Genomic DNA, 24,315 nt, shown 5'->3' with positions numbered 1-24,315 from the left:
TATCAACTTTAATATTCCCTATTTCCTTTAGTATGATAGTCATTATTTCATTTTTCTTATAACTTCTCTTCAGACTTGGGGTAGAAGAAGTAGGTAGCTTGCATTCTACGGATGAAGGCACAGGAAACAATTTTATATACATGAACAATGTGGAATTGTTGGATCTTGTTTCTAATATCGAATACCTCCTTTATGAAAAAATGTCTTAAAGGGGGCAGATTAGGAGCCTTTAAAATACTAACATTATTTACTTTTTTTAATGACCTGACCTGTGAATTCTAAAATGTATGAAAATATAAATACATTTAAATATGAATATGCTCAAGAAGCAAGTGTAATTACACAAAGCAAGCTAAGAGTATAAACAGGTTATAGTCAGTAGAGCTAATAGGACCCTAATGTTATGCCCTGTGCAGAAACCGAGACTCAACTTTTCAGTTGTTTCAGTTAAATTTTGACATTTCTTCATTTGGCTTTCTCTAGGATATTGGCTTGGCATATATAAATCACCTGGTGGAGAGAGGAGACTATGACATAGCAGCACGGTAATGATGACATTTTCACAATTATTTGTTAATATAAATAGAATTGAGCATTGCTAACAGTAAAAATAAGCCATTCTTTGCAGTTGACATTTTATTTTTGTACATCTTTCTAACAAGGGTAATTTTTGAATATTATTTTTAAATTATAATTTTTGAATATTAATGATTCCAAGCACAGAATCAGTTTAATGTTTATTATTTTCCCAACTATTTCATTTTTACCAAAGGAGAATTGTTTTTCTCATTATTAATGAGAAAGGTATCAAGAACCATGAAGGATCTCAGACTTTACCTATTTACAGTCTAACAAGTTAGCCTGTCATTTCCCTGGTTGCTGGCAGAAGACAAGAGACTCCCAGGTCAGAGCTAAAGGACTCTCTGAGCAATAGTACCAGCCAAGGTACTGCTACAACAATAGTAGTCAACTAGAGTGTCAACATTTGCCCCGATCCCCAAACCCCAATTCCCACAATGCAACAGAGGGTGGGCATGGAGATCCTGCCCATGCAGTGGGCTGTGATACGGAAGAGGACCCCTGAGCTTAGGGTATCTGAATCTTTTCTAGTGACCAAGAACCCCATGTATTAGTCCATTCTCACACTGCTAATAAAGATATACTCGATACTGGATAATTTATAAAGGAAAGAGGTTTAATTGACTCACAGTTCAGCATGGCTGAGGAGGCCTCAGAAAACTTACAGTCATGGCAGAAGGGGAAGCAAACGTGTCCTTCTTCACAAGGCAGGCAGGAAGGAGAAGAACAAGAGCCCAATGAAGGGGGAAGCTCCTCATAATACCATCAGAGCTCGTGAGAACTAACTCACTATCATGAAAACAGGTTGAGGGAAACCATCCCCATGATTCAATTATCTCCACCTGGTCCCTCCCATGACATTTGGGGATTAATGCTAACTACAATTCAAGATGAGATTTGGGTGGGGACACAGCCAAACCCTATCACCTTGTCTGCCTTTTGTCCTAAAGGTGTCGTTTTACCTTTATTGTACTGGGCAGTAAGAAACGTTCCCTTTCCTCAGGAGGGAGACACTATTTGTGTCGTCTCATTTCTAGAGCTATTTGCTTTATAAGCATCCTTGGAAGATAGTCCAGAAGAAAGTGCCTCTGCTTATGATTCGAAGAGAATTTTCCCAACCTAAGGATGGCAATTAAATAGAAGTGACTAGATCCCAGGATCCTGGGTTGCAGAGGTCTGTGGTGGGCAGAACACATAAATGTTATGTAGTGGTGTGCAAGTCTGTGTGAGGGGTTCCCACTGGAACTGGGCAGTGCCCGCTGCATGACTGCATGGCAGCCCTGGAAGAGTGCCCTCAAACCTGCTTCTCGTCTCCTGAGGTTATTTAAGAAGATGTGTTTCTTTGATGTGTAAAGTAAGGTTTCATTCATACATAAGCAGTCCTCCAGGTTATATAGTAGGATAGGATTCTAATTTTCTGAAGTCTGATTTTTTAGTGCATAATTTAAAGCCATTTAGAAAGGATCTGGCACTTCGGGGTATGACGAGTTTTCTTCAAGGCAAGAAAGGTCTCCCGAAACCAGCAGTGCTCCTCTGGGTAAATGGGAAACTTAGAACAGGCAGATAGGTGGGAAAGCCCCTAGTTGTAGTCTTCTGAAGTGATTCATCTTTATTTATAAGCATTTTATATTAACTTTTATAAGTTGTGTTAATTTATGTATGCAACCAAATGAGTAACAGTAATATCTTTATGTTCGTTGGTACTTGAGATAGAAATTCATCAAAACTCTGAGAAGAGAGATTTCTCTAAACCTCTGGGGAAAATGTCTACTTATTCTGTCTCTGTTTGTTTTTTGTTTTTTTAATTTATACTTTCTTTCTGCCTGGGATGTTTTTACTGCCAGCAAATGCCAGAAAATTCTTGGGAAAAATGCAGCACTCTGGGAATATGAAGTTTATAAATTTAAAGAAATTGGACAGCTTAAGGTAAGCAAAGCCTTATTTTTAACTCTCAGTTTCTGCAAGTAGTATATTAATATTGCAGTGGAAACAAAGATAATAGTACTCAGCTCTTTTTTAGGACGTGATTATTATCTCAGATGGAAAGAAAAATCAAACTTTTAGAGACAGTTTCAAAATATAAGCCTCGTGTAAAAAAATACACATATATAAGATTATATATTTATTACATATACAATGTGTTCACTTATCTCTTTCCAATTCTCTCTGTGTTTAGATGAAGTTTTCATGCTCTTTTTAATGACTTTTGAAAATAGGTGTAATCTCATCCAGTAGGTTATAAAGCAGAAGACTTTTTTTAGATTTACTGAATAATATTGTATTTTTCAAGTAATATTTTACCTGCTGAAAGACAGATGGAAAAAATTGACCACCTAGCTCTAATGAATAATTTTGATGTTTCTTTTTTTAAATCTTTCAACTTAGTGCACAACATCCTACTCAATCAATAAAGTATTCCTATATTTGTTTTAAACATTTAAAATTTTTTCAGTATTTGTGGACCTTTTGAATGCTCTCTTGGAGTTATAAATATGCTTTAAAAATTCCCAGTTACTCATCTTGTCAACCGTGTGACTCCTCCTGTCTGCCCTGTAAATGTTACACTTCTCATTGGGTTTATTGGATGGTTTCTGGAGGATTTTATCCAGTAGTGCCTCCCTGTTTACTTTAATGGCTGTGTAACTTGGACCTTTTTTTTGAATATCATGTGATGGCCGTTTCTCCTTGTATATACTGCTGATGATGATAATTCAAGTTAATATAAATCCATTCCTTCCCAAATTCAGTCCTTTTCCATTGAGTCTGTGTTTGTGATATGCAGTATACCCATTCCCCAGAGTGTATTAGCTCAAAGCCACTGTTCTTGATTAGAACATCTTACACCCCTCCTCATTCTGTTTAATCTCCACTTCTTGTCATTTTTTTCATGTCAATACCAATCGGGGCTCTTCTCTTCCCCTGTGGTACCATTGCCTTAACTTTTGCCCGAGCCATAGCAAATGCCTTCTGATAGATCTGTGGGCAGCCCTAGCCCAGAGTTATCTGCATAAAAAATAAGTCTGGACTCTCACTTCCCTAATACCTGTTGCTTCCCTCCTGCCTATAGAATAAAATCAGAATTCCTCTCAAGACCCCACCTCCCCTTCCTCTCCAGCCTCACCTCCCTTCAGTGATGCCATCTCGCATCTCTGGGCTCCTCTGACCTCCCTGCACACAGATGCATGTTCATGGCTCCACGCCTTTGCTCATGCTATTCCCCCTGCCAGATGTCCTGCCCCTCTCTTATTTTTTCCTGAGAAACCCAGGGCTTTAGTAGGCATGGTTCTCCTCTGCTGCTGCAGCACTGTGCTGACCCCTCTGTTGTAACACTTACCACACAATACAGTTATTGTCTGCTTAATTGTCTGCATATCTTTCTTCTAGGACTTGTGAGCTCCTTGGGGATGGTGACCTTCTCTGTCTGTCCCCAGTAAAAAGTGTGGTGATTGGATTGTAGGGCATTTTAGGGTCATTGAACAGTATTTGTAAATTTGACTTTTAACACAGTACTGAAAATATCTGAAGAACACAAGATGTATTTTTCCTAATTTCAAAAGATGATTATGAGTTGGTGAAGGTTGATAAACTCCAGTTGAAGGAAGGAAAGATGAATAGATTACCTATACTCCTCGATTACTTAAGAAGTCGACTTTTTTCATCTCTGTGACTTTCTCCCTCCTATTATTTAGATTTCTATTAACTCACCAGGAAGAACAGAGAGATAAAGATTAACCTAGGCAATTTTTAAATTCATTCATACATGTATATACTTTTGAAAATATAATTTATTGTTAGAAAGTAGTTTTCATTTAAATCCTCTTCAAAACATTTTTTTCAGAGTACTGTATTGCCTCAGTTTTTAAAGTAAAAATATACTTCATGTTTTCTGCATAATTGGAATGCAGTTTTGTTTTTTCATTTTTTAAAGGACTTTTTTTTTCCTTTTCCTTACCTAGGCTATTAGTCCTTATTTGCCAAGAGGTGATCCAGTTCTGAAACCACTCATCTATGAAATGATCTTACATGAATTTTTGGAGAGTGATTATGAGGTATGGTGTTCTGATATGGTCATATTTACTTGTTCTCGATGGGTAGTGTTAGGAAATCTAGAAAGGAATACAATGGAGCAATGCCTGTAAAGGAAACAGATTTGTAGTTTGCATGTGGCAGGTGAAACTGAGCTAGAGAAACTCCAGTATAACTCATGTTTATGTAGACAGTGAAAACACTTAGTCTGTGTGCATTTTAAGGAATTCCTTAAAGATACCTTCTTTCTAGAACTAAAGAAAAAGAGCTAAGTGCTATTTTGTAGATTTCATAAATACAATAGCAGCTGCTATTCCATCTTTGATATCATCCCAGAAGAAAGAGAATTATGAGTGTTCTATGAAAATGATGGAGAAGAGTACAAACTTCCTTTACAAATGCTGAAGTATGTTATAATTTTCCTATTTTTAAAGTAATATAATTTAAGCATTTAAAAAAATTTATTGTTTTTATGATTCTGTTACAGTTCTTGCACATGATTGAACTCTTATTTTTTCATGAAACTTTTAAAAATCCTTTATCATCAAAGTTACCCTGTTGATTTCATATCTGGAACACTTTTTACTGAGATGGAAAGAAGCATGACTTAACCTTAGAGATTGCAGGTGTTTTCTCCTGAATGTTTTAGGATGTCTGTCTGGTCAGTACTGTTAAGGAGGTTGTAAATAATTTGTTTTTATTTTCATAAGCTCTTATAAATAGTTCATGTTTTACCTTCCCTTATTCTCAGCTTAATTATTTAATTTTGAATTAAATTGTCACATAATCAGTCAAATAGCTGTGTTCCCTAACAACACTTTTGATCACATATTATGTGGAGAGACATTTTGTGTTGCTGAACAGAGCACTGAAGGTCAGATTACAAAAAACAAACTGTACTTCTCTGGAATATTGACTTGTCAATTTTTTTCTCCCTAAAAAGATATGAAGTAATATTGGAGGTAAAGATGCTTCATGACTTCTTTGTATGGGGTTTCTAGTCATATGCCTGTAGCTTTGCCTATTAATTTACAACCCAGCAGAGTTAAACAGTTAAGCTTTGTTTAATGTTAACGACGAACATATAAGCATGTTAAAAATTGGATGATTTCTGTGGCATTTCATTTCATGAGTACTTTCTAGACTTTTACTTATTATGATAGGCACTGAGGTTTTCTATAACTTTGCTCATTCAATAATAACAGGTCCCTTGTACCTGTGTCCTCTAATTAGTAATAATGGCCACAGATAGATTTTATAAATATTTCTTGGGTAGCACATTTATTCAAGGGTACACAAAGCCAGTTGGACAGAGAGAAGCCTAACATGAAATATGATAGATGTTTATTTCAGTTTACGGTGGGGTCATCATGCTTTTATCACACAAGATGACTGGTTATTTTGTCTTTATTTTGTGTTCGAAGTTGGCAGTACCATGAGGCTGTTGCATGATAGGGAAAAGAAAAAATGAGGCCAAACTTTCTTCTTTCCCTGAGCATTATTATTAATGGTCTGGGGGCTACTGTGAGCTGCTGGTATTGGGGTAGAAATCTTTACAGACTATTTTATCTTATATAGTCTTAAGAAAACAGGGCTGTCACAGTGGCTCACATCTGTAATCCCAGCACTTTGAGAGGCCAAGGTGGGAGGATTGCTTGAGCCCAGGAGTTCAAAACCAGCCTGGGTAACATAGTGAGACCTGTCTATAAAAAACTAAAAATTAGCTGAGTGCTGTGACATATGCCTGTACTCTCAGCTATTCAGGAGGCTGAGGTGGGAGGATCACTTGAGCCTAGAGGCTGAGGCTGCAGTGAGCTGTGATCATGCTACTGCACTCCAGCTTAGGTGACGGAGTGGGACCCTTTCTCACAAAAAGAAAGAAAGAGGCTGTGTGTGATGGCTCACCCCTGTAATCCCAGCACTTTGGGAGGCTGCGGGAGGCTGAGGCGGGCGGATCACAAGGTCAGGAGATGGAGACCATCCTGGCCAACATGGTTAAACCCCGTCTCTACTAAAAAAAAAAATACAAAAATTAGCCAGGCATGGTGGCATGCACCTGTAGTCCCAGCTATTTGGGAGGCTGAAGCGAGAGAATTGCTTGAGCCTAGGAGGCGGAGGTTGCAGTGAGCCAAGATAGCGCCACTGAACTCCAGCCTGGGCGACAGAGCGAAACTCCACCTCAAAAAAAAAAAGAAAGAGAGGAAGAGAGAGAGAGAAACAAAGAAAGAGGGAGAGAGAGAGAAAGAAAAGGAAGGGAGGGAGGGAAGAAAGGAAGGACAAGGAAGGAAAGACAAGGAAAGGGAAACAAAGGGAAGGAAGAAAAGAAAGAAACTTGATCTGAAATATTATTTTGGTTCTACAGACATTTTAATGTTCTGATTGAATCCATTCCCAAATTTCTGAAGTAAAATTTCAACCATATTAATATATAAGAAGTTTGTAATCTAAATGGAAAATATGTGGTCTTTTGTTCTGGTCTCTTGCCATCCTTCCAGGGGCTACTTTGGTAGAAATCGGGTGGAACTTTAATGAAAACTATATTACTGATTCTTTTGCACTTTTCTTACCAAATCCTGGTGCATTACAGAAGCAGTTTCTATCACATTGTTTTTATTTCTAAGTATTATTTAAACAAATTCACAGTAGTTCATTAAAGTATTAATGGAGTTATTTAATAGTAATAATGTACTATTTTTTATATAAACCAAAAAGTGACTGAGGCAGATCTCAATCGATTTAAAGGTTTATTTTGCCAAGGTTAGGGACATACTTGGGGAAAAGAAACAGGGTCTGTGTCCTGTGCTTTTTCCAAAGAGAGCGTTGAGGACTTCAAAATTTAAAGGGGAAAGAGCAAGCAGGAGGCAAAGGAGCAAATTTTTAAAATAAATAAATAAATAAGTAGGAGGAGAGTAAGCAATGAGGCACTTGGTCACATTCCAGTGATGCTCTGATTAGCTCAGGAAATCTACGTTTTACATGTAAAAAGAGAGAAGTGGGGAAAAAGTCAATTATGCATTCATCTCTTGTTCAGTAGATCTAGCTTTGACATGAGCCAAAGGAAGCATGTGAAATGACAGCTCTCTGTTTGGGAACAAAAGGAAGGCAATTTTTGCATGACTCAGTTCCCTTAACTTTCCCTTTGGCCTAGTGAATTGGAGGTCCTGAGAATTTATTTTCCTTTCACATTTAATAACGTGGATGTTTTTAATTCTCTTTACTGTCTTATGAACATGTTTTTGTTCTAAACATTGTCAAGGATCAGTAAGTAAACTGCTCTATCATACTTTGAGTTATAAAACATGAAGTCTAAAGTCGGGAATCAGGGAGTAGAGACTGAGCAAGATACTGGCCCAGAATCAGCTGTGGGATGGAAACAGGATCAAATCAGGGAACCACAAAATTTGAGACCTAGAGATAGCCAGGGTAAGAGCCAGGGGATAAGACTTGAGCCAAAGTCCCAAATTCCAACATAAAACTGGCATTAGAAGCCAAAGTGGAAGGAGGACAAAGATGGTGACTTGTTAAAGATATAGAATGCTGGACAGTTTCACTGTGGGAGCAGTCCTGTCCCAAGCAGACTGCCACGGTCAGTTGTGCTGGCTATACAGTGCACAACTGCATAACCAGTTGCACCCAGCAGCCCAGGCCTAAGTGCATTAGAGGACTCTTGGTGGTGGGGAAAGTAGCTGACTTGGGTAATATCTGTAAGATGTTAAAGCTGTCATCCAAATGTTACAGTTAGTCCAGAATGGGCATAGAGCAAGTCCAACCTAAACTCTTGTCCATGCACTTTATAGAAGGAACAAGATAGCTTTCTTAGTTGTACATTTCGTAAAACTAAGGACAGAAGTAGATGGCACGACCTGCCTCCCAGGAATGCTAAATGGAGATTTATTGTACAATAATATTCCCTACAACTCTTCACCACACCCAAACCCATAGTCTGAAAATTGATGAAATATTTATTGAACAAACTTTTAATCATATAATTGTTTGGTCTGTTATGTGACTAAAAGTGAATGCTTTTAGGGATGGTTTAAATTGTTTGGTTTGTTTTGAGAATTTAGGAGAAACCAAACTCAGTTTCTCATGCTATACTCTCGCAACACAACACTTCTGTGACCAAATGTCTGGGTTTTTCCACTACACACCAAGAAAGCAATTAGTTCTGCAGTGGACACCAGCTGGGTGTCCTCTAATTCAGTTCATTCTGACACTGTCTACATGAAGATAGCATCAGATCCTGCAGGCTGAGGGCTCAGGCCCACAAGACTGCCCCCACTTCAGACAATACCAATCACAAGTTATAGGCTGTCACCTGTACTTCTGACTGGTCAACTATAAACTGGCATTCCCACTACCACCTCCTTAGATTTGACTCATTTGCTAGAGCAGCTCATAGAACTCAGGGGAACACTTTACTTACATTTACTGGTTTATTATAAAGAATATTGCAAAGGATACAGATGAACAGCCAAATGGATTAGATGCAGAGGGCAAGGTATGTGGGAAGAGGCATGAAGCTTCCAGGCCCTCTTTGGGTGCACCACCCTCCAGGAACCTCCAGGTGTTCAGCTCTTGGGGAGCCCTCCAAAGCCACTCCTTTTGGGTTTTAATGAAAGCTTCATTACTTAGACATGATTGATTTAAACATTGGGCCATTGGTAATTGGTGTAACCTTCAGCCCCTCTCCCCTCCTTGGAGGTTGTGGGGCAGGGGTGGGGGTAGGGCTGAAAAGTTCCAACCCTTTAATCCTGTCTCAGTCTATCCTGTGCCCAACCCCATCCTTAAGTTACCTAGGGGCTGCTAGCCACCAGTCAGCTCATTAGCATACAAGAAGACACATCATTTTAGAGATTCTAAGGATTTTAAGAGTTATATGCCAGGAAACAGAAGGAGGACCAAATGTATATTTCACAATATCACAACTATTATTCTGTTGAATGAGTGTTCTTTTTCTGTTTTTCATGTTTGGTTAGGGTTTTGCCACATTGATCCGAGAATGGCCTGGAGATCTGTATAATAATTCAGTCATAGTTCAAGCAGTTCGGGATCATTTGAAGAAAGATAGTCAGAACAAAACTTTACTTAAAACCCTGGCAGAATTGTGAGTATACTTAAGTGTTTCTTTTTCCATATCAATCTGTGTTGAAAAGTTTTTCATACTTTAGATTTGGCAAACTCCAAGTGGAGAAGATGTATTTTATACCATTTTCCTACATTCCTTCTTAGTAAAAACCTTTCATAAACCTCAAATGAGTAGGCGATAAGGACATGTGTGAAACTGTACAATTGCAATGTAATCTGCTTCCCAGAGAAGAGAAACCCTAACGCACAGTGCTTGGGAGAGGCAGTGGTTAGGAAACAAAAGGGTGCCAAGTTTTAGATCACTCAAGCATAACAGTTTCCCAATGAGCAAGGCTCTGGATTCTGCTCTTCTAAGGTCTTCAAGTCAGTTAATTTAATCTCTCAAATGTCAATTCCTTATGGGATAATTTTAAACTTTAAAAGAGATGTCATAATAGAGGACTCCCTGACCCTGAGTCAGGGCTCAGAAAATGGCAGCTTGGTTAATATTTTTCATATTTCTTGGGCACATTCAGTGATGCAGGCTTTGTGCGAGATGCTTATGATACAGAGATAGATAAGATATGCTCTCAAGTACCTTCGATCTAGGAAAACAAGAAGTATACCGCAGGTCTAGCCAAGACGACCATCCCTGCATCCACCTCTCCTCAGTGCCCCCATCACCTCAGACCACTCCTCTCCCTTCTTTTTTCTTCTTTTGCCCAAAACCAAAAAAGGTATACCAAAATGACCTAGAACTCTGGACGTGTTGGATTTTCCACAAGAGGAGGTTGTGTTTATGGCATTCTAAGTTGAAATGCTAATCATGTTCTCTTGGAAACGTTGTCCTGTTAGATACCCCTTAGAGTCTGCAGCACTGTTCATAATGGACCAACAGTACAGCTTCAGTTCAGTGACCTCTCAAGAGCTGACTTAGGGACTTAATGTGAAAAACATTGTTTCAATGGAAAAACACATTTCAGTTAGACACAGCCCCCTTAAAATCAGCTTTTGGAATATTAGCCATTTGTCAGCTGAATACTGCTTGTAAGAATTGGAACGGATGTTTCTGTTACTAAAATGAGAACTTCATCCTGGATCCTAGTTTCTTTGCTGTATGGATGTTTGTAAAACTTTTGAGACTGAGACCCCCAATAAAGACCATTTTTATTACTTGAATATTGTGAATTTTCTTAAATTTTGGCAACATGAGAGGCAAAGTTCTGAGAAAGAAATACTTATTGGTCATGTATAGTTAAATCCTATTCAAAAAATAGGAATATTTTTCGAAATAAAGTTAACTTTTCTCTCTAAAGGAGTGTTTCCATTTTTAATATTGTGAACCATGATCTCTCTGTGTGTGTTTTAATTAGAACTGTTGATGAATATTAATGTAAAAAATTTGTATTACCAGGTACACCTATGACAAGAACTATGGCAACGCTCTGGAAATATACTTAACATTAAGACATAAAGACGTTTTTCAGTTGATCCACAAGCATAATCTTTTCAGTTCTATCAAGGATAAAATTGTTTTATTAATGGATTTTGATTCAGAGGTAATGTGCTTTTTATTTTAGTACTGTCAATTATTTTTACTATTCCAAATATTTAATACTTAGATATCTATCCAAATGCTGGATTGGTGAATGAATCACATAACTTGGCTGTATGCCGACAATCTTTAGAACACTCTGACCCTTGCTAGATGTTGTTATTTTAGTTGTTTGGCATTCAGGAATCCTTTTCATAATGTAGTTATTCTGTGAAAGCAATTCAAATTTGATAGAGAACTTTTAAAGTTGTGTGTGTGTGCATGTAAAGTAATTTCTTGCTAAAACAATTCATATAATTTATAGAAACAAACCACATATATACTTTGACTCATTTATCCCTCCTAACCTGTTTTCCAGAATTTTAAAATTAAGCGAACTTCCGTCTTGACCGACTTATTACTATTTTATTTCTTGGTGTTCACGTATCCAGCATGTGGAGTTTCCCCTGGTTTGAGGTGATGCTCATGTCCAGGACATGTGGAATATGTTATTTTATTGTGTGACAAATTTGAATAACCTAATAATAAATTTAAGCCCCCTAATGAGTGGACCCAGCCACAGCTCACATTGGCTCTTGCAAAGTGATGCAAGCTGCGTGTGTGTGTGTGTGTGTGTGTGTGTGTGTGTGTGTGTAAAAGAAATCTAATTACAAGTGCTCATGACAGAAATAGGTTTATAAAACAGTGTTCTTATTCAAAAAATTGAAATTTTAGATAAACCTAAAAGTAGAACCCTAAAGGCTCCAAAAGGATTAATGCATTTTTCAATTATATTGTACTGTATTTAGAGATATTGTGTGCTATATTAATCTCCACCAACTTAAACTTAATTTAGATAGGAGCTAGAGCTACCCCTTTTTCTCAAAGATGCTTTAGCCCTTTTTAAAATACTGAGTCAAGTCTTTAGGGACTACAGATTTACGAAGAATTATGTAGCTCCAAGGAAGTTCAGGTAGAGAGGCTCTGCTTGTCTGGCAGAGGATGAGATGCTTATGTAAAAATTAATTACATTTTCCTCATATCTAGTCTCCCCTCATGCACCCCCTTCCATTGTTCTCCAGAGCCTCATTTTGCATATGTTCCTGTGGAAAAAAGATGAATGAGCTGAAACTAATTGCTATTCTAGAATGTGATCCAGATGTAAGGAATCAGAGTCTTCTGGTTAGAAGAGACCTTAGGGATAATCTACTCCAACACCCTCGTATTTCAGAGAACAAAAGTAACATTTGGAGCAGACAGCTGGGTCGTAGCAGAGTCTAGAACAGGGCCCCCAGGTGTTCCGTGTGAGGCTCAGTCTGGTGTGCTGCTTTCCCTCTTCCTCTTGACACAAACTGTCTAGTTTGTGTTTCCCGAATGATAAAAGTGGCTAAAGTAAATTCTGAAAGTCCAAAAGCTTTACGTCATTATGAAACTTCAGGTATCTCATTCTCTTTCTCTTATTCCCTTCTCCTCATAAAACCAGCTCCTTCTGTCTGTGGAGTCTCATAGGGAGACTAGGTCGAGGTTGAAGTAGCCGGAAGAAAAGCTCATTTTCTTGATATACTGGTAAAGAGATGCTCTCCATAACTACTGAGAGTCTCATGAGAAGGTGTGAAGGTATCCGAGACATCAGGGGGCGGGGGGCTAGGATATGGGCAGTCAAGATGTTTTGTATTTGGGAAGTTATAGCAAAGCACCATTTTAGTAGTATGCAAAACACATAGGCTTCAGATTGAGATGCATTTGAAAATGCAGTTCTTCACAAATATCATTTTCCATAAGAGCCATTGTAAAGCTAAGGGCCTCCTTAAGTATACAAAATAAGCCTTCCACCTGTGAACTGTGGTAGGTACACTGCATTGTGTTTAGTCTTCTCTTCTTAAATAACGGATTTCATTGACTGTGGCTTTTTTTATATGTTTCAGAAAGCTGTTGACATGCTTTTGGACAATGAAGATAAAATTTCAGTGAGTGTCATTTGTTTTTATATGTGTTACCAGATGAACGTCTGGGACTCCTATAGCTGTGAAGAAGAGAGTTTATCAGATAATTTTGCAGCTGTCTTTCTGTCCTCATGACTCCACCTTGAAACTTTTCTTTTTTATCTAGATTAAAAAGGTAGTGGAAGAATTGGAAGACAGACCAGAGCTGCAGCATGTGGTGAGCATGGCAATCTCCTCCTTTTGCCCTTTTGATTGACCAGTGGGTGAATCACCTTTCAGTATTGGTGCGAGGAGGATACTGGAGTGAATTCTTCAAGGAGGTTAATATTCCAGTTGGAGGTTTCACCACAAACAATGTTCTGTAATTACCAAAATGCAGCATATGCTGTGAATTCAACGTCAGGGATTAATTGTAGATCAGGCAGTTGAATTTTGACCCACAATTGAATTGTGATGGAAAAAAGTTACCAATCTATTATATTACTATAATATAAATATATGTAACATAACTATATATTTAACTATAATGAATGTTTTTGTGTTACGTTGTGTCTAGGAATAAGTACTCTCCCTCTGTAGTTGCCATTAAATATAACCATGGCATACATCACAGTAAAGGCCAGTATGGCACTGCAGATACTGTACCAAGTTCTCCTGCTAAGGAAATGTCAGACAACCATTCCATATCCAGACCACAGAGCGATAAAAGGGCAGAGTCTCATTTCTTTTGTCCCTCACCATGACAATAGCTAATTCCATATTTCTTGTGTGCTGTTGGTGGTTGTGTAATTAAGGCCTGTTATTCTAGATTTCTTTGGGGGGCTACTTCAATTCTCTGCATTGCATCATCATGAGAGTAAAGCAGGAATAGTTGTTTTCTATGTCCTTTAAAACTTATACAAGAGAAAACTTCAGCACACATAGGGATTATATCAATAGGACTATGGGTATCAGATACAATAAGTGTGCTTGTATCTTTGCCCATCTCATTGCACCCTAGGAGGAGGCTTAGGGAATAGAGCATTTTTTTCAAAAGTCATTTTTCTCCTTTGAAGCTTTTGAAGACTGCAGGAAGGGAATGAGAGGCACCTTTTTTTCTCTTTTGCTCAGATGCTACTGCTGCATGGTTCATGATTGGAAATCTCAAGATTATCTGCTTCCCAAGCAAGGCTCCACATTGCTAACCACCTTAGGAATTCATTTATAAAGCAGTGATTTCTGACCTACTTAAGCCACGAGACAGGATTATGGGCAGTAGCTATCTGTGCGACAATGTAATCAGTGCAATGGCGAAGTGGTGGCACAGCCCACACTAACATGGCTCATCTTCCCCGCCAGGCAATGTCTTGTTTCTATATATATAAATTTGACTCAGCATTCATGTGACAGGGCCTCCCTGTCCTTTTTGCACTCTGGGAAACAGCACCACATATCCCCGCTAACACACTGACCCCAGTGCCAGTGGACTGGCGGTGGTGTTCATCAGACCTCTGCCTGGCACATGAGTTCAGTCTACTGCTTGTACTGCTCCGTTTTGCCTTAGGAAGAAGTGAACAGGAAGCCTGAAGATTGGTTTCTTAAGGTGCATGTGTCCATGGTTAGGCGTCATTGTGACTAGCTTCAACAGTAGTAACAAACATCAGTGCATTTACAGTCTCAGCTGCAGGGCGGCTGGTGCTGTATGTCTGTTATAAACCAATCCATTTGGAAACAGCCACCCAAGGTGTTAATGCTCGTGGGATTGGTGATTAAGTCTTCCCGTCTTCAGTAGATTGTGGGGTTTTTGTTTACATTTAATATTAACTAAACATTTAATTGTTTTCTGACTTCTGAGTACTGTATTGATAGACTTAATCTTGCCTGTGAGGAGAAAGTGAATTACTGATTTCCTGTGAAGTTGATTAACTTTTTTTCAGACAGCTAAGGTAAGGAATCAGTTTTGAAAACTGTTTCAGAACACCTGCATTCTTCTTGATTTTTACTTTGTATTTTTGTTTTTGATGTTACCAGTTTAGGCAGCATTTCATTTGAAGAGTCAACAAAGAGGAGATGCAGAATGTATGGAAATGAGTTTAGTGACCGTTACTTGAGTTTTTAAGAATATGTGCTTGTCCCAGGACTCTGCCCTCTTTTGTGTAAAATAATTTTTATGATCTGGGAAGACCACTCATCTTTTTATTTCTGAGCCAAAGCAGATACCAATGATGATATTGACAACTACTGTCATTAACATTTCTGTAGTTCTTAGTGTATGCTAAGTTCATTGGTTCTGAGTGATTTTGTAATGGCAACTCGTTTAATTGTCACAGTAACTCAATAAAATTTTTGTAGGTAAACTGAGTCTCAGAGAGATTAGTGACTTGCCTAAGGTCACAGTTGGTACGTGGCAGAGTCAGGTTTTGGGGCCCTTCTAGAGAAAGTATCGGAATCCTTTGCTCTCCCAAAGGGTTTTCCTTTCCACTTCTCCATCACCTAGAGGTTTTCCCTGAAGACTGCTTCTCCCCCAACCTGTCCATGGGAGGTGTTTAGAGCTAAAAATAGCAATGTTAGCCAGGTATTGCTTTTCTTATTTTAATGGGTCACGGCTTATCTTTTGTTCCTTTTAGTATTTGCATAAGCTTTTCAAGAGAGACCACCATAAGGGGCAGCGTTACCATGAAAAACAGATCAGTCTTTATGCTGAATATGATCGACCAAACTTACTTCCCTTTCTCCGAGACAGTACCCATTGCCCACTTGAAAAGGTAAGGCACAGACTCCCCGACTTGTATACTTTGGATGAAGAGGTTGTCATTGATGGTAAGTTGTTTGTCTTTCTTCTCTTCCTATCTCTGTTCATCTGTCCCTTTCCAGGGGGAAGACTGTTGCTCTCAAAGAGGTAGGTTTTTGGCTGGGACATTCTGTCAAGAAAAGGAGATCTCATTGGATTAGACTTTGGTGAAGAGCTGAAGCATTTCTGTGACAGGTTTAATTGGAAGAACAGCTTAATCCAGGGTCTAGGACTTAATCAACCATCAGGCAAAAATGATATATTAGAAGTCTCAGTCTATCTCCCAGGATCAGAGTGACACCTCAGAGTCAGAGCCTGGGAGGGAGACACAGACTGTCCTAAGCCAGAAGCAGTTGCTCCGGTCAGGAATCAGGTTTGATAAACCAAGGTCATAGCTTAGGTCCTGCATCCTATCTTCTTTAAGTGTCTACCCTATGTTTTTCTTTGTTTCTCCTAGATCCTACATTCCACTATAATTATCTGCTTACTAGTCTCTGTCTCCCGGAAATTCTTCAAAGACAAGGAATTTGTCTTACTCATTTTGGTAAATCTAGTACCCACCACACATTAGACATTTACTAAATGTGTGTTGCATCATGAGTGAGAGAATGAATGAATAAATTATATACATGCAAGGTCCTAGTTCAGGCTAAATAAGGACTAGTAAGTTTTATGAGACTGCTGTTTCAAAATAAACTGAAGTACTTAACTATATATGTGCTAACAACTGGGCAGCCTAAAAGCCAACAGTATTATGTCCTGCAGTTCTCAATACCATCTACCACTAACATCTACAAATGTCTGACTAAATTTGGATGGCCAGGTACTTTTGAAAGTCAGCTGTGTGGACCAACAAAATAAACATATTTGACCCATTAGAGATATGTGCAAAGAAGCTGGATGATAACACAGTTTATGTACACTTACAACTTCTGTGTATGCTTCCTTAGCCCACGATTATTAAATGCATTGGAGTACTGTGAACCAATTTAGCTCAATGGATTTTTAAAGTCCACAATTATTGAAAAAAATCTTGCCTGCCTGTTAACTTATAAAACAACATTAGCATTTTATATTTGGGGCCCTAAGACATTTTCTGAGGACTTAATTTGGAAATTCATTATCTTACTCTAAAAGTAAAAACAGATACTACTCTCTTCTCTCACCATAGGACTTTATAACCTGGCAATAGAGTGAGAATCTTATTCTTTGAACAGTGCTCCTTCATTTGTTTCTCACTTTTCAAGAAAACATTGTATATTTCAGAGAGGATGTGGCAGTCTCCCGAAGTCTCCCATTGACCTCTGAGACAGAGAGGTCACATGTGGGTGATTAACAGCCCTTCCCATTCCCTAAGCACAAGATGCAGTGGCGCCACCCAGGTTCCAGTATCTCTATATCTCTCACACACTTTATGCCCACCTGGTTTAAAGTTTTCGGGTCTAGTAGTACTCAGTGGAAGACACCCTGCTTCACCCAGTAGGGAGCAGCAGAATGTTGCAGACCTGCATGTGATGCTTCCTACACATATGGCTTGCTTAGAGCATTTGTGTAGACCTTGTAGAATTTTTCTCTCTGGTCCACTGGAAACAACATATTGAATGTAAAAGAACTCAGCACAAGCATAGTAAAACCAATTATGTTTTAGACACAGTTATTTTTAAAAATTTATCTCATGTGTCCCACTGAAAGAGAATTTTGAGCATGGATTAGAGGTGGTAATGGTGGAAACAGACCATTATAAGATAATCAAGTAGTAATCCATATTTTTAGGACTCCCTAAATGGGTTTTCATGTTTCAGGTTATCGAGACTTCTTCATAAGAGATTATCTGTTTGTCAGGATCTATTGTGGGAAATCTGTATATTTGTAGAAAACATAGCACTCTACCCTATCAGGTACCCAAAGCTGTCTTAAAGGAGAGGTTCATGACAGTATTACTAACTCAAGATTCTTACTCCTTTTTCCTTAAAATAAGTTCTGGTTGGGTGTGGTAGCCCACACCTCTAATCCCAGCACTTTGGGAAGCTGAGGGTGGGAAAATAGTTTTGGGCCAGGAGTTTGAGACCAGCCTGGTGAACATAGCAAGACTCTGTCTCTACAAAAATAAAAACATTAGTCCAGTGTAGTGGTACATGCCAGTCAGTATTCATAGCTACTCAGGAAGCTGAGGGAGGAGGATGTCTTGGCCCCAAGAGTTTGAGGTTACAATAAGCTATGATTGCACCAGTGCACTCCGGCCTAGGCGAGAAAGCAAAACTCTCTTTAAATAAATAAAAAAGAATAATAAGAAAGAATTCTGTATATACTCAGTCATCTTAGAAACAAATCCCTTTTTATGTTTACATGTGACATGAAAAGCTATCGTATGTACCAATTTGCGAATGACAAAGTGGATTTCTCCAATTAAACGCACCCCAAGCTTGCTAGTAAAGGGCACGGAATACCTGTCTGCCTGTTTTGTGTAAAGAGCGACTCATAGAAAATGTGATCTCTTTTTCTCCTGAATATGAAATTGAGAACTTTGAAATTATAATGCCTCCCTTTCCCCAAAGAAATTTCTGTCTGCTTCCTTAGAATTTAGAGATTGTTGAGTCCTATTGGTACAAGAGGATTTTTTTGTTCTTTGTTTCTACTTTAAATGAGAAGTGTTTAAACTTTCAAAGGCATATTCAGAACCCATTGATCCACTGTTGTTTATAATTTACCTCTGGCAGAACACTATATCTTTCTAATTTTGGTTGTCTTCCTTTGCTGGGAAGACACTATATCTTTCTAATTTTGGTTATCTTTCCTTTGGTTGTCTTCCTTTGCCAACAATTGGCTAATTGTTGAGAGGAGGTGATTTCAGATTGGCAACTGATTGAAATATTCAAGAATCTAGGTTAACCTTATTTTGAATTGATTGAAATCCCACAATCAATAGTATTTGGCCGAAAACTTTGGAAAGATCCTGACATCACATCAAAAGCCCTAGTTATAGTTATCAAAGGCCAGAGTTCAGGATTTAAAATCACCACGACTCTGAAATTCAAAAATTAATCATAAACTTTTATGAAATTGTTTGTTCTAAAGGAAATACAGAGTTTGTGGGAATTTATAACATCTACAGCAATTTTTAAAGATAATAAAAATTATTTGTATTTCTTTTGTGCTTTATAATGTATGCTGTGCCTTCATGTATATTGTTTTATTTAATCTCTACAAAAGTGCAGTTAGGTGGATAGAGTCATTTTATACATGACAAACCAAGTCTTAGGGAGCTGGAAAAAAGCCTAAAGTCTAGAGCTAATAAGTTGAGGGACCAAGACTTATAACCTGGATGACTTAATTTTAGGCTCTGTATTTTTTCCACTATGTTGGGGAATCATTTTCAGGTTTAAAAAGTTAATGGAAATAAGATATTTCCTAGTATTGCAAGAATCATGAAAGATTTTTTTTTTTAACTGTTAAACTGTCCTGTAATTTACAGATGTGGTCATCAGGCACTGGTTTTCATTTTGCAGATCTGATTTGCTTGTGCCTAGAGTGGTTAAGAGCAGATCATCAGTTTTATAGTTCGGCAGATTTATACTGGAATTTGTGATCGCTCTCATATCTAATAGTATTCACAAGGTGGCAGTATTTCTGAATTCGGAAGAATAAAGCTGAGAGATGCCAAGTTTGCAGATTTTCATTAAAGAAATTTAAAGAGAAGATTGGATAAAAGATGACGAGATCAAGGATAGGTAGAAATAATTATTTAATTTACATTTGATAAGGTTCTTATTAGTTACCCTCAGTTTTCTAACTTCATTCTTTACCTTCATACTAAATCAGAAAGAGGAGAATTAAAATATTATTTTTGCATCATTTTTTACTCAAGCTCTATTATTATTCTGATTTTTCAGTTCTGTTTTCACTGCATTGTCCCCGCGTGTGTGTGCGCACGCGAGCGCATGTGTTATGTGTGTCTACTTTAAAAATCTTAGTTTCCCTACTCTTTCCTCTAGAGGGAGCACCATGGTCCAGGAACATTCAAGAATCTAAATGCTTTCTTTTTATACTTTACTCAAAATTTCTAGAGATTTCTAAAGTCCATTTTCTAATTTGTGAGAAGAGGATAATTTAAGATACTGTTAGAAACTCATCATGAAACATCTAAAATTATGTGAAATTGAAATTTCAGAGACTCAAATTATCTTTGAACTTGGTGATACTCATCTGCTTGCATTCGTGTCATTCCTAACTTCAGCTTGCCTTCAGACATTTCTTTCCACATGACTTCCTTTTTGAAAGTATATACAGGATCTTATAGCCTTGCTATTCTATGGCATATTCTACAGCAATGGAAATGTTTTATAATCTACTCTGTCCAACATAGTAGCCACCAACCACATGTCACAATTGAGTATTTGAAATCTGGCTATTGCTACCAAGGAACTGAATTTCAATTTAATTTAATTTTAATCAATTTAAACTTAAATAGACACATAGAGCAAGTGGCTGCTGTCTTGGATAACTCAGATGAGGCTTCAAACTGCAAACTCTTGTGGTTTGAGACTAGCATGTTCTTAAGCATTCTCATGTGCAGAAGAAAATGGGTAATGGTTCTGTTTGAAATCTTGAATGGTATTTTAAAGTGTGTAAGTGAATTTCCAAGTACAGAATTGATTCATGGATACCTTTTAATAATAAATTATTTTAAGCAGCATAAATGCTTATCATTAGTCAGACTATCTTTCTCTAAACATTCTCCTTATTCATTTGTATTACAGTGTTCTGTTTATCTGTGAATGGCAGTCCCACTCAACTATAAACTATCTGTATCGTAACACCCAGAACAAATCTAGGCACTCAGTTGGGTTCTCAGCGATTTTTTGTTTGAATCCCATGTCCTCTGATGTATTTGCACTATTTTGCTTTATTATTTAACTTCTTACTTATGTTTTTTGTCTCTGCAGTAGTATCACTGCAGGAGAGTGAAGAGTTGGTAAGAAAGTTTCATCATTTACAATGGTGATTGACAGGCAAGACCATATAGGAATAGGTAAACCATATATTTAATCAAAACAAAGGAAGATTTTCTCGGTATTAGCTAGGATTAGATTCAACTGTGAGTGATAAAAATCCCAAAATAATTGTGGCTTAACAGAGCAACAGTTTCTTTTTCTGTCACGTGGAAGTGTTGGTGGAGTGGCCCTGCTGAGAGCACCATGCCGCGGGGCCAGAGACCGGGGCTCCTTCCTCTTGTTCGTCCACCTTGGGTGACCTTGACCTCATGACGTAAGGTAGTGCCATCCAGTAGTGGAGAGTCAGGGTAAGGGAAGCATTTCAGGCAAGGGGACGCAATGGAGAGGTGAGCAGAGGCAGGTGAAGCTGCACAGAAATTAAGGGCTAGGTTGTGGATGCCTTGTAAGTCGTGGTAGAGATTCTCAGCTTTAAGTCTGAGTGGAGCAATGCAATAGAAAGTTTTGTAGGCAGGGTATGAGATAAGGTTTCCCAGGTGCACTCATTCAGCATACTGCACCCGGTTCAGATGCCACTTCCCCTTGAAGCTTCTCACAAGAGGACCACACAGTTTCAGTGTCCCTCCTCTATACACATGGCCCTTTGTTCATGTTACTCTAATCGTGGAATAATGCGTTGTCACATCTGTGTCACTTCCTGGACCCTGAGCTCCCAGGGGTGGACTCATGCTGCTAATGCTCCTACTAAGCCTCCTCCATTATTCTCTTCTTTGTTTTCCTCTTACCTGTAATCATCACTAACATTTTTATTATTGTCATCTTTGCATCTCTATCTAACCTGACCCTCTAGCACCCAGCACAGAGCATATAGTAAATGTATCCTGATTAATTTAGAATTAGTAAGTAATTTATCAATATATAGTAGGTCTTTTTTTTTTCTTTTTAAGACTAATGGAAATGCTCTCATCTGCATAGTTGCTCCTTTTTGGATCCTTCTTGATCATCAGAAGTGTTTTTTCCTTCTCACATTTGACAGATCCTTGAGCAGAGTTCTCTTTCAGCCCCTGTGATCTGGCAGTACAAATATTCCTAGTAAATTCAATCATTCATTTGTTCATTCATGCAGCATGAATTCATATTTCCTGAGCTTATGGTATGCACAATACTAGGAAAAGTTCAACCATGAGCAACATTCCTTACATCTTAATGGAGGGAAACAGAGCTTAAACAAATGACTACAGATTTGGAAGGAAGCAGTGCTGTAAAGAAACCTGAAGTAGTGTAAAGAGAGAAAGCTTAGTGGGAAAGACCCTTTCTTTTCATTTGGTGTCTTGTTTTCTACTCTTGCTCATGAAATGTTCTGAGTAGCTTCAAATATGTTTTAAATTGAATTGTGTAGAGTCCAGTACCTCTGAGAGGTAACTGAGTGCAGCCAGTCTAGGGAGATGTGTTCTTTATTTGTTTGCTTTGTTTTATTTTTAAAGAAGCTGTGGAAAAATTCTTTCTAGTGTAAGTTTAAATGACTTTATTACTATTTGTTCTTATTTGGTCACCTATAGTAACATTTTTACCCTGCTTTAATTGAAGGCTCTTGAGATCTGTCAACAGAGAAACTTTGTAGAAGAGACAGTTTATCTTCTGAGTAAGTAGCTTTTGTTCATTTTGGTCCCCATAAACTAAGAAATGGGATGACAACATGAAGTAAATTGTGTAAGAAAGGACATAGGTTTTAGACCAATGTAACACAGAATATGAGCCTATTTTTACAATAATTTAATATATGAAACAGACTTCACAGCACAGTAAAGAAGGAAGAGTTGTTTCATAAATGTTGAAATAACATATTGGCAATGTATAATCAACATATAAAAATTTATCAGTTTATACCTCACAACATAGATTAAAATAAATTGTAGATGAGTTGACAAGTTTTTTCATTTTTTAAAAAATTATGATCAGCTTATATTACCATCGTATTGGTAGAAAATAAATAATCACTTTTAGAAATCACACCCTAAATAACTAGAGGAAATGCAATTGAATACCGTAGTTTTGGAGAAAGAGGAGAGCTTTTTGATATAATCTAGGTGTCAGTGTTCCTGGTCTTCTGGCTCCTACCTCCACATGAGTCACAATTTTTGTACCATGCATACCAAGAAACAAAACTTGTCATGTTTTCACATTCTTCCAAAATGAGCCACGTGCATGACAACAATGTGGGTTGTACTGAGGATTGCATAATGTAGCATATAACATAACATTCATATTTGGTGTTTCTCCATTGTCACTTCCCTGCTGACCTCAGTAGGGTTTTTCCGCTTTACGCCTTTCCCTTATACAGCACTCACTCTCATTGGCCTCTTTGCCTCTGTTGAAAAATAATCCAAATCCTCTATTCCCTTTTATGTGTATGCAGATTCATGGGTGCTCAGCCACAAACCCAGAACTGTCCAGTTATAGCACCTGCCCTTCTTAGGAGAAGTGCTTTTGGGGCTGCATTTTGTTACTTCAGCATGTTCCTGGGGTTCTAATCACAATTTTAAGTAGCTCATCGATTCACTAATTCCAAACAGTGTTCTCCCCAAGAAATATTTTGGTGGAATAAATTTTTGTCATATTGTCTTAGAAGCAGTAGAGGACTTATTAGGGACATATAGTCTGATTTTATAAAAAACTTGATAATCCTGTAAACATTTTAAATAACTAACCATTTTTAGAGACATAAACTGTGGAAATAATATTTGTAAGAAACACAAAATGCTGTGGAAGGGGTATCAAATGGGATATCATTTCATTCACAAGCCAGCTTTTATCAGTTGATAATGGCCATGTGCAGGGGGAAGGATTCAAGATCCTTTACTAGTTCCTGCAAGCCCAGAGACAGAGGTAAGGGTGACAACCTACAACCAGGCAGTTGTTGTCCCTCCACTGAGTAAGGCTTTCTTACATGTACTATATTAAAAACTCATGGAAAATTTTAAACTATTAAAATGCCATAGATCAATGAGCAAAGTATGTAAAGACAATTAGCCAATAGAAGGCATGATTGATAAATACTTTCATCTCATGAGGGTTATTGAAAGGCCTTCCTCTGAACGTGGGAGAGAAGAAAATGAGGAAGCCGTCTGATAATTGAGTTTGCAGTTGGCACAAAGTGTATCAGAAAAGCAGTATGCACAGCTACCTCATGAGGCAGAATGACTTTAGGGCCTTTAAACATTTTAAGTGTATCTGCATGTGAAGGTATTGACCTCCAGAATATATATAAGTCTATCAAAAGTAAGTCAGAGTATGACAGACCTGGCTTCAAATTCACGGTGTACTATTTAGTAGCTGTATGATCTTAGCAGGCTACTAACATTTCTATTTCCTCTTCTATAAAAGAGGAATCTTAGTAGAACATGCCTCATAGGGTTGTAGTGATGGTTAAATGATGTCATTTATATG

General features: G+C 37.9%; 1 protein-coding gene across 2 annotated transcripts in view; it reads left to right on the top strand.

The window, feature by feature from the left end:
• The window catches only part of VPS41 (VPS41 subunit of HOPS complex), a 198,690-nt gene that overhangs the window by 155,954 nt on the left and 18,421 nt on the right, over positions 1–24,315 (top strand). For both annotated transcript variants that reach the window (XM_031012850.3, XM_031012851.3), the window contains 9 exons: positions 484–545; positions 2,424–2,505; positions 4,536–4,628; positions 9,585–9,712; positions 11,087–11,231; positions 13,132–13,173; positions 13,316–13,366; positions 15,756–15,893; positions 22,456–22,510. In XM_031012850.3, the coding sequence (XP_030868710.1) occupies positions 484–545; positions 2,424–2,505; positions 4,536–4,628; positions 9,585–9,712; positions 11,087–11,231; positions 13,132–13,173; positions 13,316–13,366; positions 15,756–15,893; positions 22,456–22,510 (796 nt within the window). The remainder of the gene's footprint in view (positions 1–483; positions 546–2,423; positions 2,506–4,535; positions 4,629–9,584; positions 9,713–11,086; positions 11,232–13,131; positions 13,174–13,315; positions 13,367–15,755; positions 15,894–22,455; positions 22,511–24,315) is intronic.

Source organism: Gorilla gorilla, chromosome 6, assembly GCF_029281585.2.
Source record: "Gorilla gorilla gorilla isolate KB3781 chromosome 6, NHGRI_mGorGor1-v2.1_pri, whole genome shotgun sequence".
Lineage (NCBI taxonomy): Eukaryota > Metazoa > Chordata > Mammalia > Primates > Hominidae > Gorilla > Gorilla gorilla.
This window is presented reverse-complemented; position numbering and strand designations above follow the sequence as displayed.